This window comes from Sycon ciliatum, chromosome 8 (genome assembly GCF_964019385.1).
Source record: "Sycon ciliatum chromosome 8, ocSycCili1.1, whole genome shotgun sequence".
Lineage (NCBI taxonomy): Eukaryota > Metazoa > Porifera > Calcarea > Leucosolenida > Sycettidae > Sycon > Sycon ciliatum.
Window position 1 is genome coordinate 26447824 of NC_088650.1, and position 25201 is coordinate 26473024.

The following is a 25201-nucleotide window of genomic DNA, read 5'->3' on the forward strand; positions in this document are numbered from 1 at the left end:
CCAGGCAACGCTGGCCGGTGGTGCTGCTAGTATAATATAATAGTAATCTTTATTTCAGGATTACCCAAAGGCTAACGCCTATCTGGGGGATCTCCTATTTGTGTATGTACTAGTAACATAGTTAAAAGCCAACAAAAAAAAGAAAAAGAACACAAGACAAAGGCATGCCCGGAAGGCAAGATTATAAGTTTAAGGTCATGATCGGCACACTGTGAAACTACACAATCATGTATTTACAACTTCGCATATTATTGGTACTACTACTTTCTTGTTTTTTTTTCCGGTCGGAGGCAAAAAGGTACGCGGGCGCGGACGTTAAACAACGAAAAAAGAAAGGGTGGCCTAACCATGGTTACCGAATGTGATGGTCAACTACATCATGTCCTCCGGATCGTCGTGCATCCTCGTTTTGTTGACCACTGCAGTGGCCATGGTGGCAGTGACTACCAAAACTACAGCAAAAGTCTTTACCTGTGGCCTGTTGAACCTACATGTACAACAGCGCGTCAGCGGCATCACTGCATAGTATTACTAGTACTAAATACTAGTACTGTAGTACTAGTAGTTTTGAATTTGAGTCTCAAGTCAGAGCAATTATAGAGAAACGTTATTATTTTTACTTGAAGTACGACGCTTGTATTTAGAAAAGCGATCCTGTCATTGAACTACTTCCAAAAGTTGTATCGACATCAACAGGATTACCATTTCAGTGAAATATGATGCAGGATGACCTTATCACAATAACTCATGATTATACATGTAAACCATTATAAACACAGAATCAACAAAATCATCTGCGACACGCACCTGGCTACATTTCTCAAATAAATCTGATCGAGGGTGGGGAAATCTGAAATATCTGAAAGGCAAGACAATTTTTATGACAGAGTCATGAAATTCTGCAACAGCAAGCTGCAACATGCACAGAATGACCTCCGTATAAAAAAAGTATCACCACCACCAGACCACTACTCACATGTTTCCCCGCAGAAGAACATGCATTATGCTAGTGCCATTTTCTGCAAGAAAAGGCTTGCACATCAATGCGTATAATACGATATTGATATGATGTGAAGGCCATCATTTACATATTGATATAGGGCATTCCATTGATTGGTGACAGAAAAAACAAAAGAAATTATAGCAATAAAAACTGCTTTATGGCAGTTTTCTAAAAAAGGTTATTGTGTTCTAGTCCATGGACCCCGTCTAAAAAGTAAGAAATTAACGAAATGTGATAGCCGAAAATTAAAATTTCACACAAAACCTCACAATAATCACACACAGAATGAAAAGCTACATGTACGTAGAAGACCTTTTCCCCTCGTGATCCTCTTTCCTATGCATGCATGTTGCCAATAATGAATGTGCAGTACGAGTTTAGTGTTGAAAGCAGCATTTCAAGTGTTGTGATTATTGTGAGGTTTTGTGTGAAATTTTAATTTTCGGCTATCACATTTCGTTAAGGTGGGACTATGCCTTCGCGGACCGGCATCGGCAAACGGGACGTAACTTCAGTCTCCCTCATTGGAATTGCACAAAATTTTCTGTGCTTTCTTCTAACATATCACACCGCACTCTGAGCACATGCCAATGAACCAAACTGGTCACTCTATGTACAAATTAGAAATTCTTCGAAAAATCACGCATACTGAGCTCTAACCGCAAAATGAAGAAAACCATGTAGAGAAGAGAGGAACAAGTTGCAAAACACAATTGCTACTATATAACTTGAGGTGCTAAACCAAAGAAAGGATTGATCTGTTGACAAGGAGAAACACAGTACCCAGAGCAAGAGATATACAAATTCGCGCACATTGACAACGCCTCCTTCAATGAGGTAAAAACATCATAAAACTTGCAGTAATGCATGGAACAATTGGTTTAGCACCTAGCCAAACATGTCACAGAGTTCAGAATATATACATTGTGGGGTGTGGCATGCACTGGCATCCTGCAATCGTGGTTAGAAGCTGCGGAACACCCCTAAAATAGGAGAAAAAAGGCACTCCAAATCTCAGCATTTCACAGCATGATGATGTATTAGTGACCACCTGCCACATAGGGAGTGCCTTCTATCTCTTCTGCTGCATCCTGTCCACCCTTCCTCAACCTCCTGCGCTTTTTCCTGGACAGCTTGATGTGCCCCAACTGCTTTCTGGCTGCACCTGACCTTCTCTTGGCATCCAACAGCACACTGGTGGAGGCGGTGTATTTGCCTACGGGTAGACCCATCTTGCAGAATAGCATCTCAATGCTTGCAGCACCATCGTTGAACCAGCTTGTTGCAATGTAGACTGCAGTTTCTACAGTCAGAGCGGAGCAGAAGCTTGTCTTGGGGCAGAGCTGCCACACAATTCCGTTGAAGCATTCGTTCTGGTTTTGTGTGGCGCCACGCATACAGCGCTCGAGTAGTGGGCGTGCGGACAGGTCCATGAAGATCGGCTTGATTACAGAGAAGATTGCTTCAGGTATGACGTTGTGGTGCTCGTAAGACGGTCCACCAGCTTGCTGTTGCTGCCACTTGCACCAGCTCTCCAGTCCCGGCGGGCAGTGCAGATGTTGGGGCTTCTCATCAGTTGACACTCGGTGCATCACGGAAGCCCATATGGCTTTGGCCATGGACTGTAGGTCGCCCTTGTTGCTGCGCACAGCCATACCATAGTAGGATTGTAGTTTGTCTATAAGTTGGTCTGTGAGACGACCACGACCACTGATCCTGCCACCATCAGCCAACTTCTTCCCAGAGAGGTCCTTCTTCAGCTTCCGCAACCGATGTCCAACGCGTTTTGAACATGGCCCACGCATTCTTCTTTTGTGATCTCCACGTCTTCGCCGTATGGATATGAGTCATGCACTGCCTTGAAACTCTTTGTATCTCCGTCCCTTATAAAGACACTGTACCGAAGCTTCCTCGTTTCTCTGGATCTCCTCCATATCTTCAGGGCAGCTTCACATTCCATTGCGGGTGCTGAGCTCTGGGTGTTGGCACGGCATTCATGGTTGTCCAGCTTGTCCTGCAGTTCAGCATTTGTCAACTCTTTCTTTGCATGCTGGTTCTTGAAGTGGGCGCACTGGTGGCAGAATCGGGATAGAACTTCAACGTCAAGGACTTTGCCTGTGCCCCATGCCATGGCCACAAAAACACCATACAGCGATGCATAGCCTCTGCGCATCCAGGTTCCGTCATACGTAACGGCAGTGTCGGCAATAACGACATCTCCAGGTGCATTGTCCAAGACTTGTGTCGCTGCCGCACTCATGCTATGCTCAGCAACAACCTTGGCCGATTTGTGTAGAGCCTTGGCATGTCCTTGGTATGCGGAGAAGGTCATGGGCACAGGCATATTCAAAGCAGCTCCCAACTTCAGCATTGCTCCGTGCCCGCGACCGATCCAGCGCATGCCAAACACAGCTCGTCGGTTTACATCCCAAACACGCTTATGTTTGTCTGACATATACTGCGATGTGTGAGCTTCACAGGTTTGACAGGTCAGCTCCAGGCAGGATGCAAGCCCTTGCCTCTTCGGCTCACTCAGAGTGACTGGTGCATGAAAAATTTTGCAACACACAGAAGCCAACAAAAGAGTTTGAAGGCACACCAAGTCGACGAGCCTGAATCCATGAGGTAGTTCTGCATCATTGTCATCGTCCGAGTCTGAACTGGATCCCGAATTCGAATCGCTTGTGCTCAGGTCATCCTCGGAAGAAATCTCAGCATCATCAGAACTAGAAGGCAAATAATCGTTGAAATTTGGCAGAGAATCGTCAAGATTTTCTGGCGCACATGCTGCAGCTTCATCTTCCGATTCGGCTCTCAGCGCCGGTTGATTTCCATGAAATTTTCTCTTTCTGGGTCTGCCTGGTCGGCCTTGAGCTCGCTTCTTCCCCATCGCAATAGAAAAACAACGCCTGCAAGCTTGTACAATTGTCACAGCTAGTACAGAACGAAACAACAAAGACGTTTCCATCAAATAATTTATTTGAATCAAATTTGAATTTGCGCATGCGCAATCACTCTGACGGCTGTCATGGTAACCAAACCCATGCGCAGAGGTCGCCAAATCACTCCGCGCACTGCTCCTGAGATTTCCACAAAATTTGAACTACATCAAGGAAGGTTTTTATCATAACACGATTGATTGCGTTCAAAAACGAAAAGAACCAATTGCAAAATCAAAATTGTGAAATTTGCAGGTCTATCTCGATCTTTGAAATGCTCTATCTCTGAAGTCCTTTGAGCGAATCCCCTCAAATCTTCAGGAGTCGTGCTTCAGCACAAGAGCTATCGTTTGAGATAGTTTTCGACGCTTTCTGAGAGATTTTCATTTTTGACCTTCTGAAGGCATAGTGCCACCTTAATTTCTTACTTTTTAGACGGGGTCCATGGACTAGAACACAATAACTTTTTTAGAAAACTGCCATAAAGCAGTTTTTATTGCTATTATCTCCTGCATGCCAGTCCTGTCACAAAGTATGACTGTACTGATGAGTGATGTAGTGGCTAATGTAGCAACAGTTACTTCAACAAACACTGTGATCAGTTTCACTGTTTGTTATTAGTACGCATTCGCCTTTTGTTGAAGCTATTAGTTTCCTGTGCGAGGCGAGGGTGAAGTCAAAACACGTCAAAGGGTTTTTGTTGTTGGGCGTGTGTATCGCGGAGCGGTCCTGGCTGTGGAGACGATCACCATGGACGAAAAACCTGTGGCATCCATGGATCGTAAGCGTGCTGTAGCTGTTATCCACTTGCAATATCTGATCTCCCACGATGTAAAAGCTGAACTCCAGTACGAGTACTGTACCATTAATGCATTACACTTTACTTGGTAGTTGAGGTCCGCCAATGCATGCGTACTATTGCCTAATTATTATTTTTAGTTAGTTTGAAAAACAGGGATTGTTCGTAAAAATACCGATTATTTTTTCAAAATGAAATTTTGTGCATACAGCTCAGTACACCTCCCCCCCCCCAACCAAAGCTAAAATGTGTGTTTCACAGAAGGTTGTGTTTACGGTGTGTAATGCCTGCAAGTACAGGCGCGTCGGAACGACTTTGGAAGTGGGACGGCCATGGAAGGGGGGGGTCCGGGGGTCCTCCCCCGGGAAAAAATTTCAAAAATTAAAGCCAATTGCAAGCATTTCCGGGCATTTGGTGCCATTTCAGTGTACGGTAACTACAATGAAAGACTTTTTGATTCTGCAAAAAACCAAGAAGATGCTACGATCGGGGACAAACATTACCCTCCCCCGGGAAAAAAATTCAAAAATTGAAGCCAATTGCAAGCATTCCCAGGCATTTGGTGCCATTTCAGTGTACATGGACTTTTGATTCTGCAACAAACCACGATCGGGGACAAGGATTTGCCACGTTTGCGCTGAGATCATCGCGCTTTGTTGCAGTGTGCTAAAAAAAAAAAAAAAAAAAAAAAACGGCCGAAAAAGTGGGGCGGCCATGGCCGCCCCGGCCGGTGCGGTTCCGACGCCCTTGAAGTATGTATGTTTTCGTCATGAGGCGTTGGCATAATCAGTTTGGCACATGCGAACCTGGGCAACCTCCATCCAATGGGGGCCCCAGCAACGCGGACGTGCTTATAATAATAATAATAATAATGCCCGCAAATGATCATGTTGAGGTTGTGAAGTCACCATTCACAAAAAGACTCAGCAGAGTGACCGTTGCCGTGTTGATTTTTTTCTGAAAGCGCATTGCATACTGACCAGCCACAAAACAATATAAATCCCTTGACAAGACATGCGGAATCACTGGAATTCTCTCAAAATCCCTGGATGGCACAACGCACATGAAAAAGAGCTTTACCCACCAAAAAAACATTCGACGGCACAGGATTCTGGACTCTAAACAGCACGGCTCGACCTTGCATTGCTGTTCGATCAGTCGGCGCCTCGGCGGGCGCCTAGCGTGCCTGTCGGTGCAGATCATGTAAGCTAGGCTGATCAGGTCTTGAAAGTGCCATGCAGAGTTCGAAGTGCGAGTGCACAGCGTACATATTTTTTGAAAAAAAACCCGCACATTGGAGGCGCGAGTCACTGGAGTTTTCAGGAAAAACCTGGATCAGACAAAAAATGTGACTTTCTGGGAGTTTGCTTGAAATCCCCGGAATCCCGGGAGTATTGTTGTTTTCCAGGGATTTCTCCGGAAGCACCGGGAGGGGGAGGGTTGACCTGTATGGCATTACAGGCGTGTGCGCTCGGCTGACTCGCTGGCATTCACCTAGCTACTTCAATTAAAGTACCAGCAGCTCTTGAATCTAGTGTACCGGGATCGCTTGAAAGACAGTCCAAAGCTTACATCGCATTGAGTTGCATCATGAAAGTAGACGTCCAAGATTAACTTCTGCAATTGCGGTGGTTGTGTATAAGAGAGGGGAGATCTGGGGTTTTCCCGGTTTTTCGGCTGTCGCATCGCAAACCCTTGTGTGAATCCCACATCAGCGGTGATGAAGCGAACAACACTTCAACCCCCCCCCCCCCCCCACCACCACCACACCGCCATTACAATATTTTGTTTTAAAAAGTAAAATTGTTACGGACAGCCGCTTTGGCATAGGGCCGCTTTAATAATACCGTAAAATCCCGCCAGAGCACCCCTACCTCCTCGACGCTTCAGGTGGGGAGGGGCGGATGGGCGAGTCCTACTTGCCGCATTCAGTACTACATGAAAAAGTACTCACCCTACGAAAACTGTTCGTGCATCTCGTACACCGACCAAAGGGGGGGGGGGGGGTATGTACATGGTGTGGGCATACCGGAGAGCGAAGTACTATGTATGCAAGTGAGTTTGCGAAGCTTATTCTTGAAAACAATAATGGATGGTTCTGCGGTTAGTCTTGGTGGGAGGCAGTTCCATAAGAGGGAGGTTTGGAAGAGAAACAACGATTTTGATGTGGTCTTTGCTTTAGGGAGAATAATTTTGTTTGGGCGTCTCGCACTCTGCGTGATATTGAAATGGAATGAAGCTAGGCAACGTGTTAGATAATCACGACCGCCCCAACTCACTCCCGGACACGCACTCGCAACAACGTCCACAACGAGTTCTTTGGCGAACAGTGTTCATATAATTATTGGAGAAGAAGCAGAGAATGTGGGAGAGCGAAAAACACAAGTTTGTTCCACGGCCAACTCTAAAAAACTAACTGGAACTGACGTAGTTCTTTGTTGTACGCACTGTACGCATGAGAGCACGCCAGTTGCATGCCAGCGCGCAAGCGAGCAATAGATGAACATGAAACGGACACCAGAAGTAAAAGGATCTGGCGGTGACACACAGTCAAAGGGAATGTATTACATGTCGGGAGACCATCAATGATCTATGGTAGCCGGCGGGTGCAACAAGGAATGTAAGACAGAAGTTAGAGCAACGAATACCATGCATGCTCTCACATCACCCCTTAGTGACTCATGTCACTACCGAATAGCTACAACATAATCATGAATATCGAGCAGGTCGCACGAGCGTAGACCGGGCGCGCAATGATGGGCCTGCAGCAGGCGGCGGTGGCGTGACCGGGTCAACGCTCAATACCAGAGACGGAACAGGGCCCGACTCGGCTTCATCGCTGGCACCCGGAGCGACGGGCGGCGGCGGCGGCAGATCGTCCTCGGCGGCACGCCTTAACAAGTCGACATTCACGATCTTGTCACGGCCGGTGCCGTCGACCCGATGAACCACCACCGTCGAGGGGCCCACGATCGACATAACTTGCCAACCAGGCTCGTACGGGGTTAGGCGCTTCTGGCAGCGCTGAGGCCGGCGAAGCATGACCGCATCGCCAACAGTCAAGCGGCTCGGTGTCGGCTCGTCGATGAAGTCGAAGCGGCCGAGCGCAGACTCGATGTAGTCTCGCATCGCCGCTGCTGGAGGTCGTCTACCCATGAGCCAGCCGAATACGAGTGCTGAGGCCGATCCACGACCAAGCCACGGGGATGCCAACCAACCATGGCCTCTATCGGGGAGACGTTGGTGGCGCTGTGCGGCCGGATCCGATAGTAGTACAGGAGCATCGCCAGCTCCTGTTCCCAGTCGTGCGCCTCATCCAGAACCTTCCGCACGAGGGTCAACAGGGTTTGGTTGAACCTCTCGGCCACGCCTTGCGACTGGGGATGACGTGCTGCGCCGTAGCAGACATGAACGCCGAACGCCTCGTAGACGGAAGACATGACAGCGTTCTTGAACTCTGTGCCGTTGTCGGATCGAACCACGCGAGGAGGACCCCACCGAGAGCACACGTCGACGAAAGCTCTAGCCACACAGATGCCGTCATGACGCTTGAGGGGAACCACCTCGACCCACTTGGTGAATGCATCCACGCATACCAACACGCAGTGGTAACGCCCGGACCGGTTAACGCCGAGCTCGAGGGTATCGATGTGCCCCACATCCCAGGGGCCGTTGGCTGATACCGGACGAGTCCAGGGACCGTTGGCTGATACCGGACGAGTGGGCTCGGTCGCCTCTCCGCGGCGTGGGTTGGTGGCTTGACAGCTGCTGCATCCGGACACAAACGCTTGGCAGCGCTGTCCCATGCCCAAGAAATGGCACTGGGATCGAAGCAATAGATGAACATGAAACGGACACCAGAAGTAAAAGGATCTGGCGGTGACACACAGTCAAAGGGAATGTATTACATGTCGGGAGACCATCAATGAGCCATGGTAGCCGGCGGGTGCAACAAGGAATGTAAGACAGAAGTTAGAGCAACGAATACCATGCATGCTCTCACAAACGTCTATACCTGAAAATAAATTTGTGCATGGTAACTAAGCTTATAAACTGCCTGCGGTAAAGAAGAGATTCAATGTTAGCTTTTTTATTAAGATCCTGCTTGGGTGTGTCGATTCGGATTTTGCGTTTCCTAAGGTAGGATCTTGCAAACCTGGCCTGGACTCTATCCAGCTCAGTCAAGTCGCTTGAACGAAGACGAAAGGACCACACTACGACACCATACTCAATCACAGGTCTAACATAGCACTTGTAGAGGAGCATCATGGCCTGCGGTGTAAGACGATGTGCCATGTGACAAAGTAGGCTTACTCTTTGCTTGAATTTGCGGCTGATGTCTAGGTAGTGTTGATGGAAGTTTAGGTCTGCATTGAAGCGAACTCCCAGATGTTTGAGGATGTCAATATTAGGAAGAGGTAGACCCTCCATAGTGTAGGTGGCAGATGTTGGTGCTGGTGACGATGCTGCCGCTGGCTTATAACGGAAGCTTAATTAAAACAGAGGTTTTTGAGGGCGAAAACTCTCCGCCTCTTTCCCTGGCCGAGTTTTGGCATGCATGAATGTCTGCTTGGATTCCAGGACTGGACTTTACACGGCGGGACTTTTTTTACAGATAACCTCGCACACCTTTGGACGGCGAAAGCAGCAAGGCAGAGATGGGGCAAATGGAATGGCAGGAGTGGGGTAGAGGCAGGGGCAGCTTTGCCGACAATAGGTTCTCGGCTTCAGTGCTCCGCAGGAACGAAAGACTACAGAAAAGAAAGAAAAATTGGGCTGCACTTGACAGGTTCGCGAGCACATTTGACAATGTCCAAGACATTCCGTTCAATGCCCGGAAGCGTACAAAGCAGTTTGATCATCTGGGCGTCAGCCAATGGAGAGATGCTTGTCGTATTTGCCATCTCGCAGCGACAGAGGCTTGTCTGGGTGGGGATAGCCTGGACACTACACGGGGAGACACACGCAAAATTTGCAACCTTGCTCTACAACACTAACTGACTGCCATCCTTCCTTCCGTGTGCTTCTTGTCGTGCTCTTTGGGTATACATGCTGTAGATTCAATGCGATTGTGATGGTAGATGTACTACTGGTAGCCGAATACCTTATGCTGTGGTTTGTTTTCTTTCCGTTTTGTTTACATCTCAAGTGGGTGGTGGTATGCCAGGAGTAGTCGCCGAGCTGCAGCAGTTTATTGGTAAGTGACTTGACTGACCAGTTGGTCCACGGTTGTGCTCTCCCCTGAATACTGTAAAGCGACAAACTTTCGCGGCGTGCAAATTTAGCGTTTTCATAAATCGGGCTGGTTCACGATGAGAAACGTTTGCGATTCTACGGTATCTTTTCAATCGGATCTTGTGCTGTCTACAATCAGTGTACGGAGAGGTTTACGAAGATTTATATTCGCGAATGTGTGATGGTCGCGAAAATAGCGAAATTTAATCTCTAGCGAAAGTTTCTCACTTTACAGTAGTGGAACCTGGGGGAACAAACAGAGGAGTAGGATTATCTGAAGATAGCGGTTTGTCAGTGGGTATGCTTGATGCTTTCTGTGTTTGCTAACAATGGTCGATATAAGCTGCGGATCGGAACCCAAAGTCCAATATGCCTACTCTCTCGGTATTCACACGGTCGAGGCAGCTCGAATGGAGTGCTAATTTCACTAGAGTGCAGAGTAATGTATATGCCATAGACACATTCACACACACACACGCTCGCGCGCACACACGCACGTACGCGCACACACATACGCACACACACACACACACACACACACACACACACTTGCGCGCACAAGACGGGCACCTGTTTGGCTATGATTTCAAGTTTCGTGTACGAAACAATCATCAGATTCTCTATGTGCGTGCGTGCATATGTGCATGTGTGTGCGTGCACGTGCGTACATGCGTACACACACACCAGTTGGAGAGCACCCTATTCTAAAAGTACAATGCCTTCGTCGACCTCCCGTGCTTTTGCTGTCTTCAGTGCACATGGTTATGCATTTACCATCATGTCCCAATTAGGACATCATCTCAAAGTATACTGAAGGACTTGTTTGCATCGGAACAGGATGCTGTGTAACGAATTATTGCGGAACTTTCTTCTTGGCATGCTGTGCTTCTTCATACCACTATCATGTGCGTTGTGCGCGCGTCGTATTTCCCTTTTTCTCGTTGTGTTCTTGGCTGTGGCTGGCTGGCTGGCTGGCTGCAGAACGTCATAATCAGGATGAGCGCCAGCGTGTGTTCAAGCTTCTGCTGCAGCCACCGTTCAGTCCCCTACAGCCTGATCTTCACATGCATGTCCAGCGTGACAATGCGTGGCGACGCATGGAGCGTGTGGCTGAGCTGGGCATGATGGATCTAATGCGCGTTCCGTGGTACGTAGTGTGTGTATGTGTGTAGGTGTGTGTGTGCACGCGTGTGTGCGTGTATGTGTGTGACTGTGTGTGTGTGTGTATGTGTGTGTATGTGTGTGTGGTGTGTGTGTGTGTGTGTCTACCCGCATGTATGTATGTATGTATGTATGTATGTATGTATGTATGTATGTATGTGCTTTCAGATGCATCGCCCTTTGACATTCATTTGCGTTGGATCAATACACAAACTGCCATGGTCATAGCCTGCCTTGTCTTCATAAGTAGTACAGGTAGCTGTCTACCACTGATGATGAAAGTGCACGGAAATGTTTTGTAAACGTGTGCCAGCAATGGAAGCGTTTTGATCATTTGACATGGGCTCTAGTTCATGGTAACCATGCATCCTCACTACACTCCAGTGCTCTACAGGGACTGCCAGCTGCCAAAGAACGAACTAGCTAGCATTTCACCAAGCACAGTATACCGTTATATACACAGGTTCTCCACTGCGCATAGACTGCTGTGCGCGCAAATAAGAGCAGCCTGGGCTAGGAGGCTGATCGCCCAGTTCTTCGGCACCCGGCACTACTGTAGTTAATTGGTTGTTTATGAATATACAGTCAACTTTGCTTATAACGACACTCAGCGGGGCATCAGAAAAGTGTCCTTATTCGCGAAGTGTCGTTATACCCGAAGTCTCATTATATGTATTACAGTTGGATGGGACTTTGCTCTGGGCATGGAGATTCTGTCGTTTTTCGCGAATTGTCGTTATATCCGCAGTAGTCGTTATTAGCGAAGTTGACTGTATTTAACAGTGTCTGTGCTATGGCCTCTTGTCTCTTGTGCAGGCCCAGCAAGGAGCAGAACATGAACCTGTGGGCCTGGCTAGAGTCGCTGAGCATGCACGACATGTCACTAGCCACTATGCTTGGTGCACAGCTGGTAAGAGTTGCTGCATACATTGTGTCATGCAGCTTGTACTATTAGTGGCATAACTAAAATTTTCGTTCCGTGAAAATTATCCATAAATGCTGGATGGCCCCTTACCAGTACTCTTTTTATAGAAGCGGAGCTCACGCCACAACCCAAACCACATTTGTAGTGGCTTCGTCCAGACTTGCTAACTCCTGCCTCACTGCCTCAGGCCACCTGGCAGCCATATCTCCAGGAGATCCCAATGAGCTCATCTCTTCGCTACTGCATTTAATTGGTATGGCTGCCACGCGTACAGTAGGTATGCTAGCCTGATGGGATACGTTTCAGGCTTTCAGCTGGTCTACCTTCAAACACACAAACACAGCTGGTTGGCATACATGTACACGTAGTTCTTCGACTGAAGGCCCCACCTTCACCACATCTGCAGAGACGGAAAATGCCAGAGTGTGGCAGCAGTTTGTGGATGAAGACGTGGGTTTTCCACAAGTTTCCAGTAAAGCTGCAACCACGAGCCGCAGAGCCACACCTGGCCACATAGCCAATTGTCAGAAAAAAATCGAGTAACCCGAGCCACCTAGAAATGACCTACGCCTCACTGAGCAAGCAGAACCGACAACCCACCCACAACCAACCCAACTGGACCCAACAGCCCACTCACAACCAACTCAGCTGGAACCAACAGCCCAGCCCGGCCCGAACCCATGTGTGTGTTTCCTGCTCTTTGCCTTTGTCTTTGCACAGGGCCTGTGTGTTGGAGCCATCATTACCATGGGAACGGACGAGCAGCGGGGTGAGCGTTGCGGCTTTCTTTCTGCTCTTTCTATGCATTAGCATAGGATGCGTGTTCAGTTTTCATGGTGTGATGCTTGCATAGATTTGTTTCATGGGCACGTGCATATGCTGTGTGTGTGGCCGTATTGAAGAGTCCGAGTCATGTGTGTGATCCTCACCCGCCTTACTGCTTGAAGTTCTATTGGTGGGCTGTGCGTTGCCGGGGTCATGTTTGCTTTGTGCATCTCCATGCCTGCTACTGTGCACTGCTTAGCTAGGTTCATGAATGCAACTCTGAGGAGCTGAAGCTCACCGTTCAGAATAGCAAGCTTATCCCTGGGGATTTCCCTATCCTGGGTGATATTATATCCTAAGCCGAGGAGATTTCCCTATTCCAGGGGATTTCCCTATCCCACGTGATCTCCCTAGCCGAGGGGATTTTCCTATGCCAGGGGATTTTTGTCTTCTTATGTGTTCCACGTGTACTATACATGCACTGTGCATGCATGCTGTTGTATTTGCAGAGGAGCTGATACCTGGTCTCGTTTCCTGCAAGCATCGCGGATGCTTTGCTATGACGGAGCTTGGCCATGGCTCGAATGTACGAGGTCAGTGTAACGAGTGCTGTGTATTGGAGGGTGCGTGTAGAGAGGCTCATGGCCGTTACAATACATGTACAGTCAGACATGTTCAGTTGTGCTCGCTGAAATCCGACCCAGATTGCGTATTTGACGCCCCTAACGTTAGCTTGCACAGCCTGTGACGGCCTAGACGTGGGATGGGTGTTGCTGCGGGAGCATACACATGTATAAATGCAGTGATGTCATGTGAACTGGTCCAGGGCACCACCTTTCCCTTGGGTCAGATTTCACCAAGCACAACTGTACATTGTAACTCTTCCACATGCCACCGCTCTTTTCTTTTCTCTTGGTATATTCTTGATCAAACTTCCCTCGGATGTTGAGCCAATAGTAATATGATTGTAAATAGAAAAGGACCTATAAGTGGACCTTGGTGGACTGTTAGCCATACAGTAACTAGTAACTTATAGGTCCTTTTCTATTTACAAACTTCCCTCGATGACGTTAGGCATCATTTACCTTTGCAAGATCAGCCACTTTGTGCAGCACATGTGCTTTCGTCTTATCAAGTGAAGAAGAACACCTTGGCCGACACAAGGAGCTCAATTATGTACCGGAGATTGCGAATGAGCAGTGACACTTTTAGGCAGATCAGTAACCTGGGCTGCTGATTCGGACTGCAAGCCCATCTCACATCTTTTGTAAGCACCATCTCATTACCGTTCTTTTTTTAACTATCTTTTTATCCCCGCACGCCACCACGTCCAGATCTGGAGACCATGGCAACGTTTGATCCAAGCACGAAGGAGTTTGTCATCCACACCCCTAGCAACTCGGCACAGAAATTCTGGATCGGCGGTGGAGGTAAGGTTGCAAGGCGCCAAATGTCAGTCTGGCTGACTCTGGCGCCAACTGTGAATACGTGCAATTCAGAAACTGCTTGGCACGCGGGCCCGTCGTTCAGTGAGCACGTCACATACAATACAATACATGTCTCCATTTCCACTGTTTCCCAGTATATCCAGCTCCCCTTGTCTAGGACATGGGCATTGCGATTTGTTCATGTTTCGCTAGCAGCTAGTCTCGCAGGCAATTTATTTTCTTACCGAGTACTCTAGGTATCCATGGGAACTTGTGCGGCGAAGCGAGGCGAGATCTCACCGCGCATGCCGTTTTTGTTCTGGTTTTTAACAACTCCAGTTGATGCACACATAGCAGTGGTGATGGCACAGCTCTACACGCAGGGACAGTCTTGCGGAGTGCACGGCTTTACAGTACGGCTGCGCGACGACACCGGCCAGCTGAGACCGGGTGTCAGGGTGGCCGACGTAGGCCACAAGATCGGCTTGAATGGTACGATGGGAGCTGTTTCATTTTAATACCTGTGTTAAAAATGATGTGCTATGAATGTTGCAAAAGCCGAAGCAACTTCGAATGAACAGCTTACAGTTTGTGAGCATCATGGTTTACTGTGTTAACTACTAGCAACATACTGGTAATACCAATTTTGACTTTGATATGTTCATTCTATTTGTCGACCCTAATCTGGCTGAGGCCTGAGCAGAGAGTATTGCACCACTGTTGTCTGCTTGCATTCTGTTCTATTGTATGTGTGTGTGTGTGTGTGTGTGTGTGTGTGTGTGTGTGTGTGTGTGCGCACGCGTGTGTGCATGCGTCCATGCGTATGCGTGTTTGTGTGTGTGTGTTAGGTGTTTCCAACGCCCGCTTTTGGTTCGACAAGGTGCGTGTGCCGCTTGGTTCTCTACTGAGTCGCTATGGCGGTGTTGATGCTGACGGTGCATACTCATCCTTCATAGGTAAGACCGTGTCCGCTATCATCACCAGGCCAATCAGTCCATTGTGCAATGACTTAATTTGTACCATAAACACCCCACACAGCCACCTGGGCATGGTCGTCTGGGGTGTTGAACAGTGATCTACTTATCCCAGCGTACTCACATGATTTACTCATACCTTCCGTATTTGGCAATGCGCAATGGGCCTATTGCGCGATGGTAATGTGCCAGGTTATCCTCTTCGAACACATGTCACACGAAAAGTTTCTTGCTACTGGATATGGCCTGGATGTGGCTTGGGTGTGCATGACTTTTAGATCGCTCAGTCATTCATCAGCAATTCTTGACAACAGAACTACTTCCATGCGGTTGAACATCGACTTATTTAACTAAGGCAATCGAAGGCAAAGAGAACCAATCTGGTTTTGCAGGGTAACTTTGACAACAGGATTTTGAAAATTGTGGGAGCAAGTTGAAGGCTAGTGACCTACTTTTTTAGAATAGCCCCATGCTTTCTTTCTGTCCCTACGAAGAGCCAAGCCATATCACCTCAGAGCGTGTTTTCTCTACTGTAGTCATGGATGTGTGTCCTGCGTGCGTTGTATTTCCTCTGTGCCATTACAGAGGACAGAAACCTGCGTTTTGCCATGTGTCTGGCTGAGTTACTGCGAGGGCGCATTGCAATTGTAAGTAGTACATACGCATACTGGTACGCAGCTGGGGCAAGTGAAGTCCGGGCAGACGTTCGCTTACGGTGCTGGAGGCCAAGCGCCCGTACACACTGTAGTTGAAATGGGTACTCTGCAGTCGAGAGTCGGCACTGCGAATGTCGGACGTGCGCATACGGAGCTGAAGTGAACGTGGTCCTGCACCCATACACACCGTAATTGAAATGAGTACTTGGCACTGCATGTGTACGCCGATCCGGATAGCGCTCGCCACCGTTATTGTACTTTGTGATTGGTAGGGTAGCGTGGTGCTGTTTGTTGCTTGCTGGACGGAGTGTTTTAGTCCCGTGCCTGGACGAACTGGTCTGGGTTTGCCACGATAGCGTTTTGGCCGTGCATGTCATGGTGTGGATGGGGATTAGGTCAGTGATTTGTGCATGTGATGGTGTGGATAGGGATTAGGTCAGTGATTTGTGCATGTGATGGTGTGGATAGGGATTAGGTCAGTGATTTGTGCATGTGATGGTGTGGATAGGGATTAGGTCAGTGATTTGTGCGGCGTCTACAGTAGGCCAGCGGTTTGTGTTGCGTGATGTGTAACGCACAGGCCATGTGTAACGTACAGGCCATGTGTAACGTACAGGCCGTCGCGGCTGTTGGAAACTTTGGGTCTGGGCGCATTCATGGAACTATCCCTTTCTGGTTTTATCTAGATGCGGGGTGGGGCATGCACGCTTACAATCATGTGTGTGACATGAAAATATCAGGAAATATCATCAGAAACACTGCTAGCCAGCAGGTTGAAATGTCGCTGTACTGCAAAGCAAAGCAGTCTTCTTCTTGCTTTCCACGCAGATCTGTGCGGCCGTGAGTATTAGCAAAGTGACTGTCGGCACTGCTATTCGATACGGCTTGTCACGACGGCAGTTCAGGTACGCAGTGTATGCGGAAACTGTTGCCTGGGAAGAGATATGTATAGTGTGTAATATATTGCATTAGTAGATTCGCCCGTGTGAATACTGTTTGCAAGAAAGAGGGGTGGAAATACATGCATAAGTTGATGGGTGAAGGTGAGCACCGTCCCATGTGTGGATGTGTATTCAAGATGCGTGCTGTAGTCAATTGCTTGGTCTTGAACGTGTCTATCCTACTTTCTTGTCCGAATGTTCGTCTTTCTCGTGTACAGAACGCTTGGGTCTACAAACAGAGAAATTCAAGTCTCTTCTCCCGTCCCTTGCTTCCCTCCCTCTCTGTCGATTTGCTGTATGGTTTTCCCCTTTTGCGAGAAGACCGGCAGATCACAACATGGCTTTGCATTGGGAACTTGATGTTGTCTTTGTGTGCTGAATGCTCTGTACATGTCACCCTCTGTGCAGAGTCGGTAATGGTGAGGAGATACTGCTGATGGACTACCCCATGCACCAGCGACGTCTCCTCCCCTACCTGGCCATGGCGTGAGTAACAACACTAACCGGAATAGCCCGTGAAAATCCTATTAAAACACTGGTTGTTTTCTCCACTAGCGAATGCAAAGCAAGCCAAGCGCATCCCGGGCTATTGAGCTAAGCGCACCATCTTGCACTGCAGTTGCATGGTTCATACGTGCATGACTATGCTGTGTGTGTGTTATCACTGCACGCCAAGTTCAAGCGATTGTGTATGTGTCGGTGCTGTTATCAGTTTTCCAGTGCTCTCTTGGATATCTGTGCGTGTGTTTGTTTTACGGTGACTCTTACAGTGACATAGGGACATGTGTGTGTGTGCATGTGTGCGTGTGTGTGCGTGCATGCGCTTGTGTGTTTGTTTGTTTGCGTGTCCTTATGATTGTGTCTGTGTCTATGTCTTCTGCCTGGCTGGTGTTGGGTTCACTGTGTAGGTACGCACTGCAGTGTGCCTCACATCGTGTGCAGGTGCAGTGGAATGAGCGCAGCGAGGACATCACGGAGCGCATGCAGCAGATGAAGACCATTCACATACTGACGTCGGGATACAAGGTACTGTGCCTTGTATCCCGAATTTCTGCTTACGGTACTGCTTGGGGTACTGCTTGGACAAGTAATTGTATAGATTCTTGGTTGGAGGAAAGCAAATCAGCACACGAAGCACAGAAGTCATAATTATCGTTTCGACTAGGCCTTTCGTACCATTACTTTTCAAGTCGAATACAATGGTGATTAACTGAACTTTTGTGTGCAAAAGAAGTACATGTATGTGCGAAAGTTGTCACTGTTTTGACATTGTAGTACCATGGTCCCCACTGTTGTTTGATATTCATTGTTTCACTATGTAGTTGGCGCCACTAGCGCTACCTTTCAAAGTGCTATTTGGCCAATGCTCTGACCGCCAAATATGTAGTTGGCGCCACTAGCGCTACCTTTCAAAGTGCTATTTGGTCAATGCTCTGACCGCCAAATATGTAGTTGGCGCCACTAGCGCTACCTTTCAAAATGCTATTTGGTCAATGCTCTGACCGCCAAATATGTAGTTGGCGCCACTAGCGCTATCTTTTAAAGTGCTATTTTGTCAGTGCTCTGACCGCCAAAGCGCCGGTTATAACTTAGAAGGACTTGCTTGCTACCTTTGTATTCAACTTGAAAAGTAATGGTACAAAAGGCCTGGTCGAAATGATATAGCGTCTGTGCTTCGTGTGCTGACAAGTAATTGTATATGTATTTCTAATATCTCCGCCTCCAGCACCAGATGATACAGAGGTGCGTGTTTGCATGGGTGCTTGTGTTTTCTGTCTCTTCTGTAGGCGGTGGGTGGCTGGTTTGCTCGTGACGCCATTCAATCGTCCAGAGAGGCCTGTGGCGGCCTAGGTATGGTGGTTTAAACAGCGTACTGGTACATGGTGACGTCTCCAGCGTATGCAGGAATTTCTGCCTTTACCCAGCCCCGCTTGAATGTTAACTCATTGTACATCGAAGCACCTGTATGATTGTGCACTGTCTCTGGTCAGTTGATGTGTTAGCCCTATGCTGTGCATCAGACTGTTTGCCCGGTTGCAATCAGTCCCTCCAGTGTACTGGGTAGCTGGTGCTGCATCGATACTTCCATGGAGACTGATGCACTACTCGAGATCGTTTTGAATGGTTGCCGTGGCAATATTTACATCACATGCTCTGCGTGCTGTTGCCGTGCAACCCTGTGAGTGTACCGGAGTTGTAATATTTTGATTCTTGACTATAGTGTATGTATGCGTGTCTGGCTGCTCGTAGGTTATGCATCCTGGAATCACATAGGTCGACTCAAAGCCGACTTTGATGCTTCTTTGACGTATGAAGGTGAGCCATTCTTGTACAAGTGTACCGTGTTCATTTGTGCACTCTTGCGATACTATGTATAGTGCACTGTGTACAATGTACTGTCATCGGGTGTACACGAATTAGGAAGTGGAGAGATGAAGAGAGATATTGGCAGCCAGTGCCGGGCAGACTTGTGAAGGTTTCCGTACATCGTTGGGCTTCGCTTCATTCTATAAGAGATTGCAGCCCGAGCTTTGACGTGCGGGGAGTCGGGGTTGATGCGTGCACATGCTGTATGCTATTGCTGGATTGGAATGTGTTTTACAGCAGTAGGTCGCCACCCCGATCGCTTGTTGTAGAGACCATGGATCATGTACAACTTCCTAACCTGGGGTCAAGATTGACCTACTTTCGGGCATTATGATCTAGTGTGGTCTCCGTGATTACTAAGATTCTCCTGTGATGATCAGTTCCTATTGTAAATGCCAAGCCATGTTACATTCAAATGTCCTACAGTACATGTGTCCAGCTCTTCAACACTACGCTCTGTTCCATCTTGTTTCCGCTCCCGCAGGTGATAATTGCGTTCTCCTAGCACTGACGACTCGCCAGCTAATGAAGATGTACCGCAAGGTATGCATACATGCCGTTCATCTCACTTTATCACAATGTACAGGAATGTTAACACTTGTATCAGTATTACTTGGTACTCGTACATGAGCCACCGAACATCATACCCCCCAAACACACACCTAACCCCCCGGCCCCCACACGCACACACCAGCTGTGCACCATTATCCATACAACACGCCTTAATTCCAAGAGCTTCTTCAAACTCCGCCGCCGCCAGTTACGAGCCAAACAATCATACTCAATGGTCTCTTCGCTGCTGTACAACTCTTGGATGGTGACCAAATTACATCAGGCACAGGCCAGGCCGTTCTCATGTTGAAGGGCTGTATGCTGGTGCGCGGATTGTACTAGCTCTAGGTATGGGATGATCCGCTGTGGCTAGTTGCCTGTTGCAGTGTGTTGTCTGCCTTGATGCTACGGCTGCATGGTATGTGGCGGTGATGTAGAAGCATGGATGTGTCTAGCGTACCGGGTCACGTCCATGGGAATGAATCTATTGTATCTTCAATCACTAAAGTAACGCGAGATGCCGCTACTTTTGTCCGCCGAGAGGTCGTATAGCAAGGTAGCAACGTACTATGCCTAATGTAGGTGTTTAACAAGCACACATTCTCTTGCGTTTGTTCTCCCTATCTTGCTGCATAGGGCGTGGCAAAGAGGGGATTCCCCGCCGACAGCATGATGTCACACCAGAATAGCATGCTGCAGGACCAGCTCGACTTGCAGTCTCTCAGATATCCGGTCATGTGGCAAGCAAGCGATGGTGACACCGACGCTGGCAGGGTGGTGAATGCGGGCAATCTCTTTGATGTACCTCTTCGACGGCATCCTGGTAAGCTGATGCTGCTGTTGTTGCTGTTGCTGCTGCCAATTATCAAGTACTTCCATTGCACCCACATGTACTCGGTATGGCTCTTCACTAATGTAGTGTGACATGGTGGAAAACAAGAAAGGTACTCTGGCAATACAATAATATTATGGTTGAGATCTACATTTAAATAGAACCTGCCAAGCGGCGACCACCTGTCCCAGCAGACCAGTACAAGCAGGACTGAAGTGTGATTTCCACTCACATGACCCTAGACAAGGGAACCACCTGTACTGCTACAAGGGCCGTATTCGGGGGTTCCGTGATCGGTCGGCTTTGACAGGTTTCGGCATCACTCTACACTTTTCGGGCACCTGTAGGTGTTGGTGTTTTCTTTGTCGTTCTTAGCTACTACCTCTGTTCTGTCTGTGGCACACTCTCAGTGTTTCTACTCAACTGTCTGGAAGTGCGGGAGAAACTCTACATGGACCTGCTGTCCAAACAGTTACAAGTGGAGCAAGACAAGGTGAAGCATGTGCCTGCCAGTGAAGGTTAGTGAATGTAACTTACCTTGTGATTGTTAGCTGATGGTCTAGCACCGTCCTGGGTAGGCTATCCAAGCGCGTAGCCTCTGGTTGTTTTGCAATTGGTAGTAGTAGTAGTAGTATTTATTATTTTTTAATTGGCGTGCCTTTTAGTTTCGTATTTCTTCTAACCGTTGTCCTGTGTACAGACTACTATCACAGTCAGTCCGCAACCTTTGACCTCGTTTCCCTAGCTAACCTGGGCAAAGTTTGTCTAGATATTGGCAATCCATAGCGATTTTAAAATTGATTGGAAATTAATTTGTAATTTCAGCCCCAGTTTGCGGGAAGCACATTGATCAGTCACCATGGCCGGCGTTTTGTGCTCACTGCTCATACAACCAGATGTGTTCGTTCACGACAGACTAACATACGTTGTATGTCTTGCACGCTGTATTGGTCATCTATTTCAGTCGATGACAGGATATGGAACGCGTGTGGCTCTCTCGCGGTGGACTGCGGCAAAGCTTTCTTTGAGAGGTAAGTTAAAAAGAGAATTGTGTGTCAGCATTAGCTGAAGCACTGTGAGTTCTTACTTCTCACATAATGCATCATTGTTCATAATTTTCTTCTCACTGTGCTGCTGCACAGCACGGTTTGTCTACTCTATTTTCTTCGTTAACGGGCAGTTATGGTGTGGTGGTTGATGAAAACATATTTTCTTGCTTGTTTGTCCATAGTTTTATTGTTTCACCCTGAGGATGGGCCATGCATACCCAACAGATTGGTGACGATAGAGAGATGTTTGCGGCAAGGAGACCATGTGGTGTGACTGCCGAGACTGACTAGTGGGTATTTCATTGTTGTTGCTGCTGCTGCTGTTCTTGTTGTCACTGTTTTTGCATTCCGTTACTGCCAATACAGACAAATTCTGCAATGGTTTATCGAAGACATTGGCACGGTGAAGAGCAAGACAGCCCATACTCTGCTCAGCAAACTTGCCAGTCTGTACGGATTGTGGTTGGTGCTTGCCGATGCCAGGTGAGTCAGCTTGCCCAAACAGCGGCATTACTGTAACGGGTCGTACTAAGTTAGTATGTCCGCAATACAGGCCCAACATTTGAACAAAACCGAATGATATCGATCCGATCCATTTGTTCCGCAAGGGTGAAACGAATGCGTCACGAGTGTGACAGAGGACATACAGCGTACTCGCCCAACATCCCGGAATCTCCAGTCACAGAACCATGCCCACCAGGATGCGGTACTTACTAATTACAGTGCATTTCAAAAATATAGACGCCTGGCAGTTTTGAAATATTTTGGCTGGAGCTTTCTGAGAATTTTTCCCCGAATATTGCTCAGGTCCTTCTCCCAATTACTCTCATAAGCGACCAGATAACAAACGCCCAATTTCGAAAAATTTTATGCACAAAACAATCACAGATTTTATGTGGCTTTTGGAAATCATGCGTCTATATTTTTGAAATGCAATGTAGTTTGGTACCTTCGGTCACACCCTTTCACGAATTGTGCATCTACTGTTTGTTCTAGAAGGCAAGGATGCAGAGGTTTTGCATTAACAAAATTCTGGTGATCGGTGTGGTCCTCCACAGGTTTTGTGGAACGTCTTCGCTCAGTGTTGGCATACAGGACGAGATGCGGCAGGAGTTCGATGCCCTGCTGGCCGAGGTATGTTGACACAGTTCAGGACACATCAACATGCTGTCTGACACATGCCTGGCGAACAGTACTGCAGTGACAGTTGAGTCTGGGGAGAGCTCACTACAATTGTACACTCCATTCATCCTAAACTAGCACTCTGACTTGTTGGTGTCCTCCACGTTTAAATGTAGATATCGTTAAGACAAGCCACATTCGAGGCCGGAAAAAGTCCAAAGATAGGGAATTAAAAATCAGCCCGGTTTTACAAAATAAGGACAGGTGTGGAGTTGCACATCCCAAACCCAGATCTTTTGAATTTAAAGAGGATTTTTAGTCTCAATTCAGTCAAAACCGGACTTCTATAAGCCAGCGGGAATACTTTGGATGAATTGACTATAGCAAACAATGTACATGTACCCTCTTGTCCGGTATAATACAGCGCCTGGCTTATGTACTACCGTAGTAATCATCCCTCAAACACACCATAACCACCCACCACCACCCACCACCACCATCTTCATTCCTGGCTGCATATTTTGGCCGAACAGCATGGTTATCTGTATGATGCTGGTGTAGGTAGAATGGATGTCATCACTACTAAGTAAGTCTTATATTCTCCATGCCTGTGCTTATAGGTGCGTGTACACTGCCGATGCTTAGTGGATGGCCTGTGCGTGCCGGACAGCTTCCTAGGACCCATTGCGCTAGTCCGTAAGTGCGCGGCATGCATGTCACTATTGCATACGCTAAATATCTAGACCATTTCCACAATACATCAGCCAGGCACATCAGCCAGGCACATAGCAATTCCTGTGCCGTGTGACCCAGCAGTCACTAGTCACTGCATACATGATTGTACAGTTAGTTGTGCTTGGTGAAATCCGGCCCAAAGTGTGCACCCTCAATTTGCACGATCCAGGACACCCTGGAAGTGGTACGAATGCGGACGGACGTACACATGCACAAGTACGTGTACGGTGATGGTATATAGAAGCCTTGCTTGAAAGTTGTTCGATTTCGACAGCATGTTGCAAGACCAGGACTCTGCCAACCGGGTTATAGTTGTAGTCAGGAGCACTATGCGTCCTCGCCTTGTAACATGCTGTCGAAATCGAAAACATCCACAGTGATGTAATCCTAACTGGTCTAGGGTGCGCCAGTTTTGCACGTTGGGTCGGATTTCAGTGAGCGCAACTGTAGGTATATCAGGAACAATTTCTGCCTCCTCTTTCATAGCAAGTTATTAGGTCGGCCCTGCCTGTGTAGGGTACGGAGAAGAAAATCTAAAATTCTGGCCATCCCAAACCCCGACCACCGTCCCCTCCTGCAATGATTACTTTTATAGCCTATGCTGGCTGTGAACTTCACACCTGAAATGATTGGTCAACCGGCCTCGGCCAATCAGAGTTCAGCAAGTGTTTATCCTCTTGGCTTGCTGATGGTTGTTGTTTCTGCATGAGGATCTAAAATTCAGCATGTGTGACGTGTGAGTTTGCGTGTTGGTAGAGAGGCATGCCTGTGTAGCATGAAACATGGACATACGCGCGCACTCTACCCTACCGTATACCTTGAGGTGAAAGGTTTCATACGACGGCCCCTGCGGCCCTCAGATGACGTGCATGATGTAATTGAAATAGAAGTGTGACTCGTCTACAGGTGTTAATTAATGCTTTGTTACCGGGTGAGGGGTTTCCAGTGCTAAAGAAATGGCGAGTGAGGCACTTCTTGCCGTTTCATTTAATATTTGAGGGCAATGACTTTGCTAGCTCAAACGCCTTCTATTACACTTAAAAAGAGCAAAGACATTGCTGTGTCCAAGCTGCCATTACAAAAGGATTCCGGACAGGAGCATCAAGCCAGTCAGTATTCACCTGTACTAGCATGCCACAAGCTGACTCCCCTATGAATATGTAGCAAGTTGGCATGAAATGAAATATGTCTGTGCGTCTCTTCACTGTCATTCCTCGTCTGCTGTGTTGCTTGCGTAGGTGACAGCAACGACGAGTTCTGGTCGTACGAACAGACGCTGAAGAACAGTACCTTTGCTGGCCGAGCAAAGCTGTAGTCTCTCCTCTCTTTGCAGAGAGCCTCCAGATGCAGTCAATGTACTATTACTGTTAGCGAAAGGGCGAGGCGGATATTTAAAAGTCTCTCCATTCAAATTTAGGAAATATTTTATCTGGAATTCTTTTCTTTCTTCCTTTGCTAATATTTTTTCAAAACATTTTTAATTTTTATCCTGTAGCAATATGGCCAGCATTTGGCCACATCAATTATATTTCCATCATTATCACTATTATTTTTAGCACTAAGTTAGGCCGTCATATCCAAAGATTAGAAATTTTTAAAATTTAGCCCTACATTCTCATTTCATCCTATCCTCCTACTTGGCACCTATCCGAACAGCACAGAACAATAGTCTGGCTATATACAATTTGTTTAGAGCAGTAAGTACTAAGTAGTTATGTG

At 47.6% G+C, this 25201-nt stretch overlaps 1 protein-coding gene across 1 annotated transcript; it reads left to right on the top strand.

The window, feature by feature from the left end:
- The first annotated feature begins 4484 nt into the window (after window positions 1-4484).
- On the top strand, window positions 4485-25186 carry LOC135822516 (uncharacterized). The gene is made up of 23 exons (XM_065335300.1): window positions 4485-4723; window positions 9891-9938; window positions 10958-11123; window positions 11954-12047; window positions 12783-12831; window positions 13337-13420; window positions 14162-14257; window positions 14594-14746; window positions 15103-15210; window positions 15814-15875; window positions 16713-16789; window positions 17234-17311; window positions 17734-17851; window positions 18613-18676; window positions 19076-19141; window positions 19677-19735; window positions 20381-20567; window positions 20987-21094; window positions 21541-21607; window positions 21992-22108; window positions 22684-22759; window positions 23368-23443; window positions 24721-25186. Exons 1-23 carry the CDS (start codon window positions 4693-4695, stop codon window positions 24795-24797), a joined length of 2061 nt encoding a protein of 686 aa, XP_065191372.1. The 5' UTR covers window positions 4485-4692; the 3' UTR covers window positions 24798-25186.
- Window positions 25187-25201: the final 15 nt, after the last annotated feature.

Bases quoted from the DNA above. Each gene is read 5' to 3' on its own strand.
- LOC135822516 (XM_065335300.1), top strand. From the start codon at position 4,693: ATGGACGAAAAACCTGTGGCATCCATGGATC. The intron at 17,852-18,612 runs GTACTGTGCCTT...TCTCTTCTGTAG, and splicing joins TACTGACGTCGGGATACAAG to GCGGTGGGTGGCTGGTTTGC. The intron at 22,760-23,367 runs GTATGTTGACAC...CTGTGCTTATAG, and splicing joins TCGATGCCCTGCTGGCCGAG to GTGCGTGTACACTGCCGATG.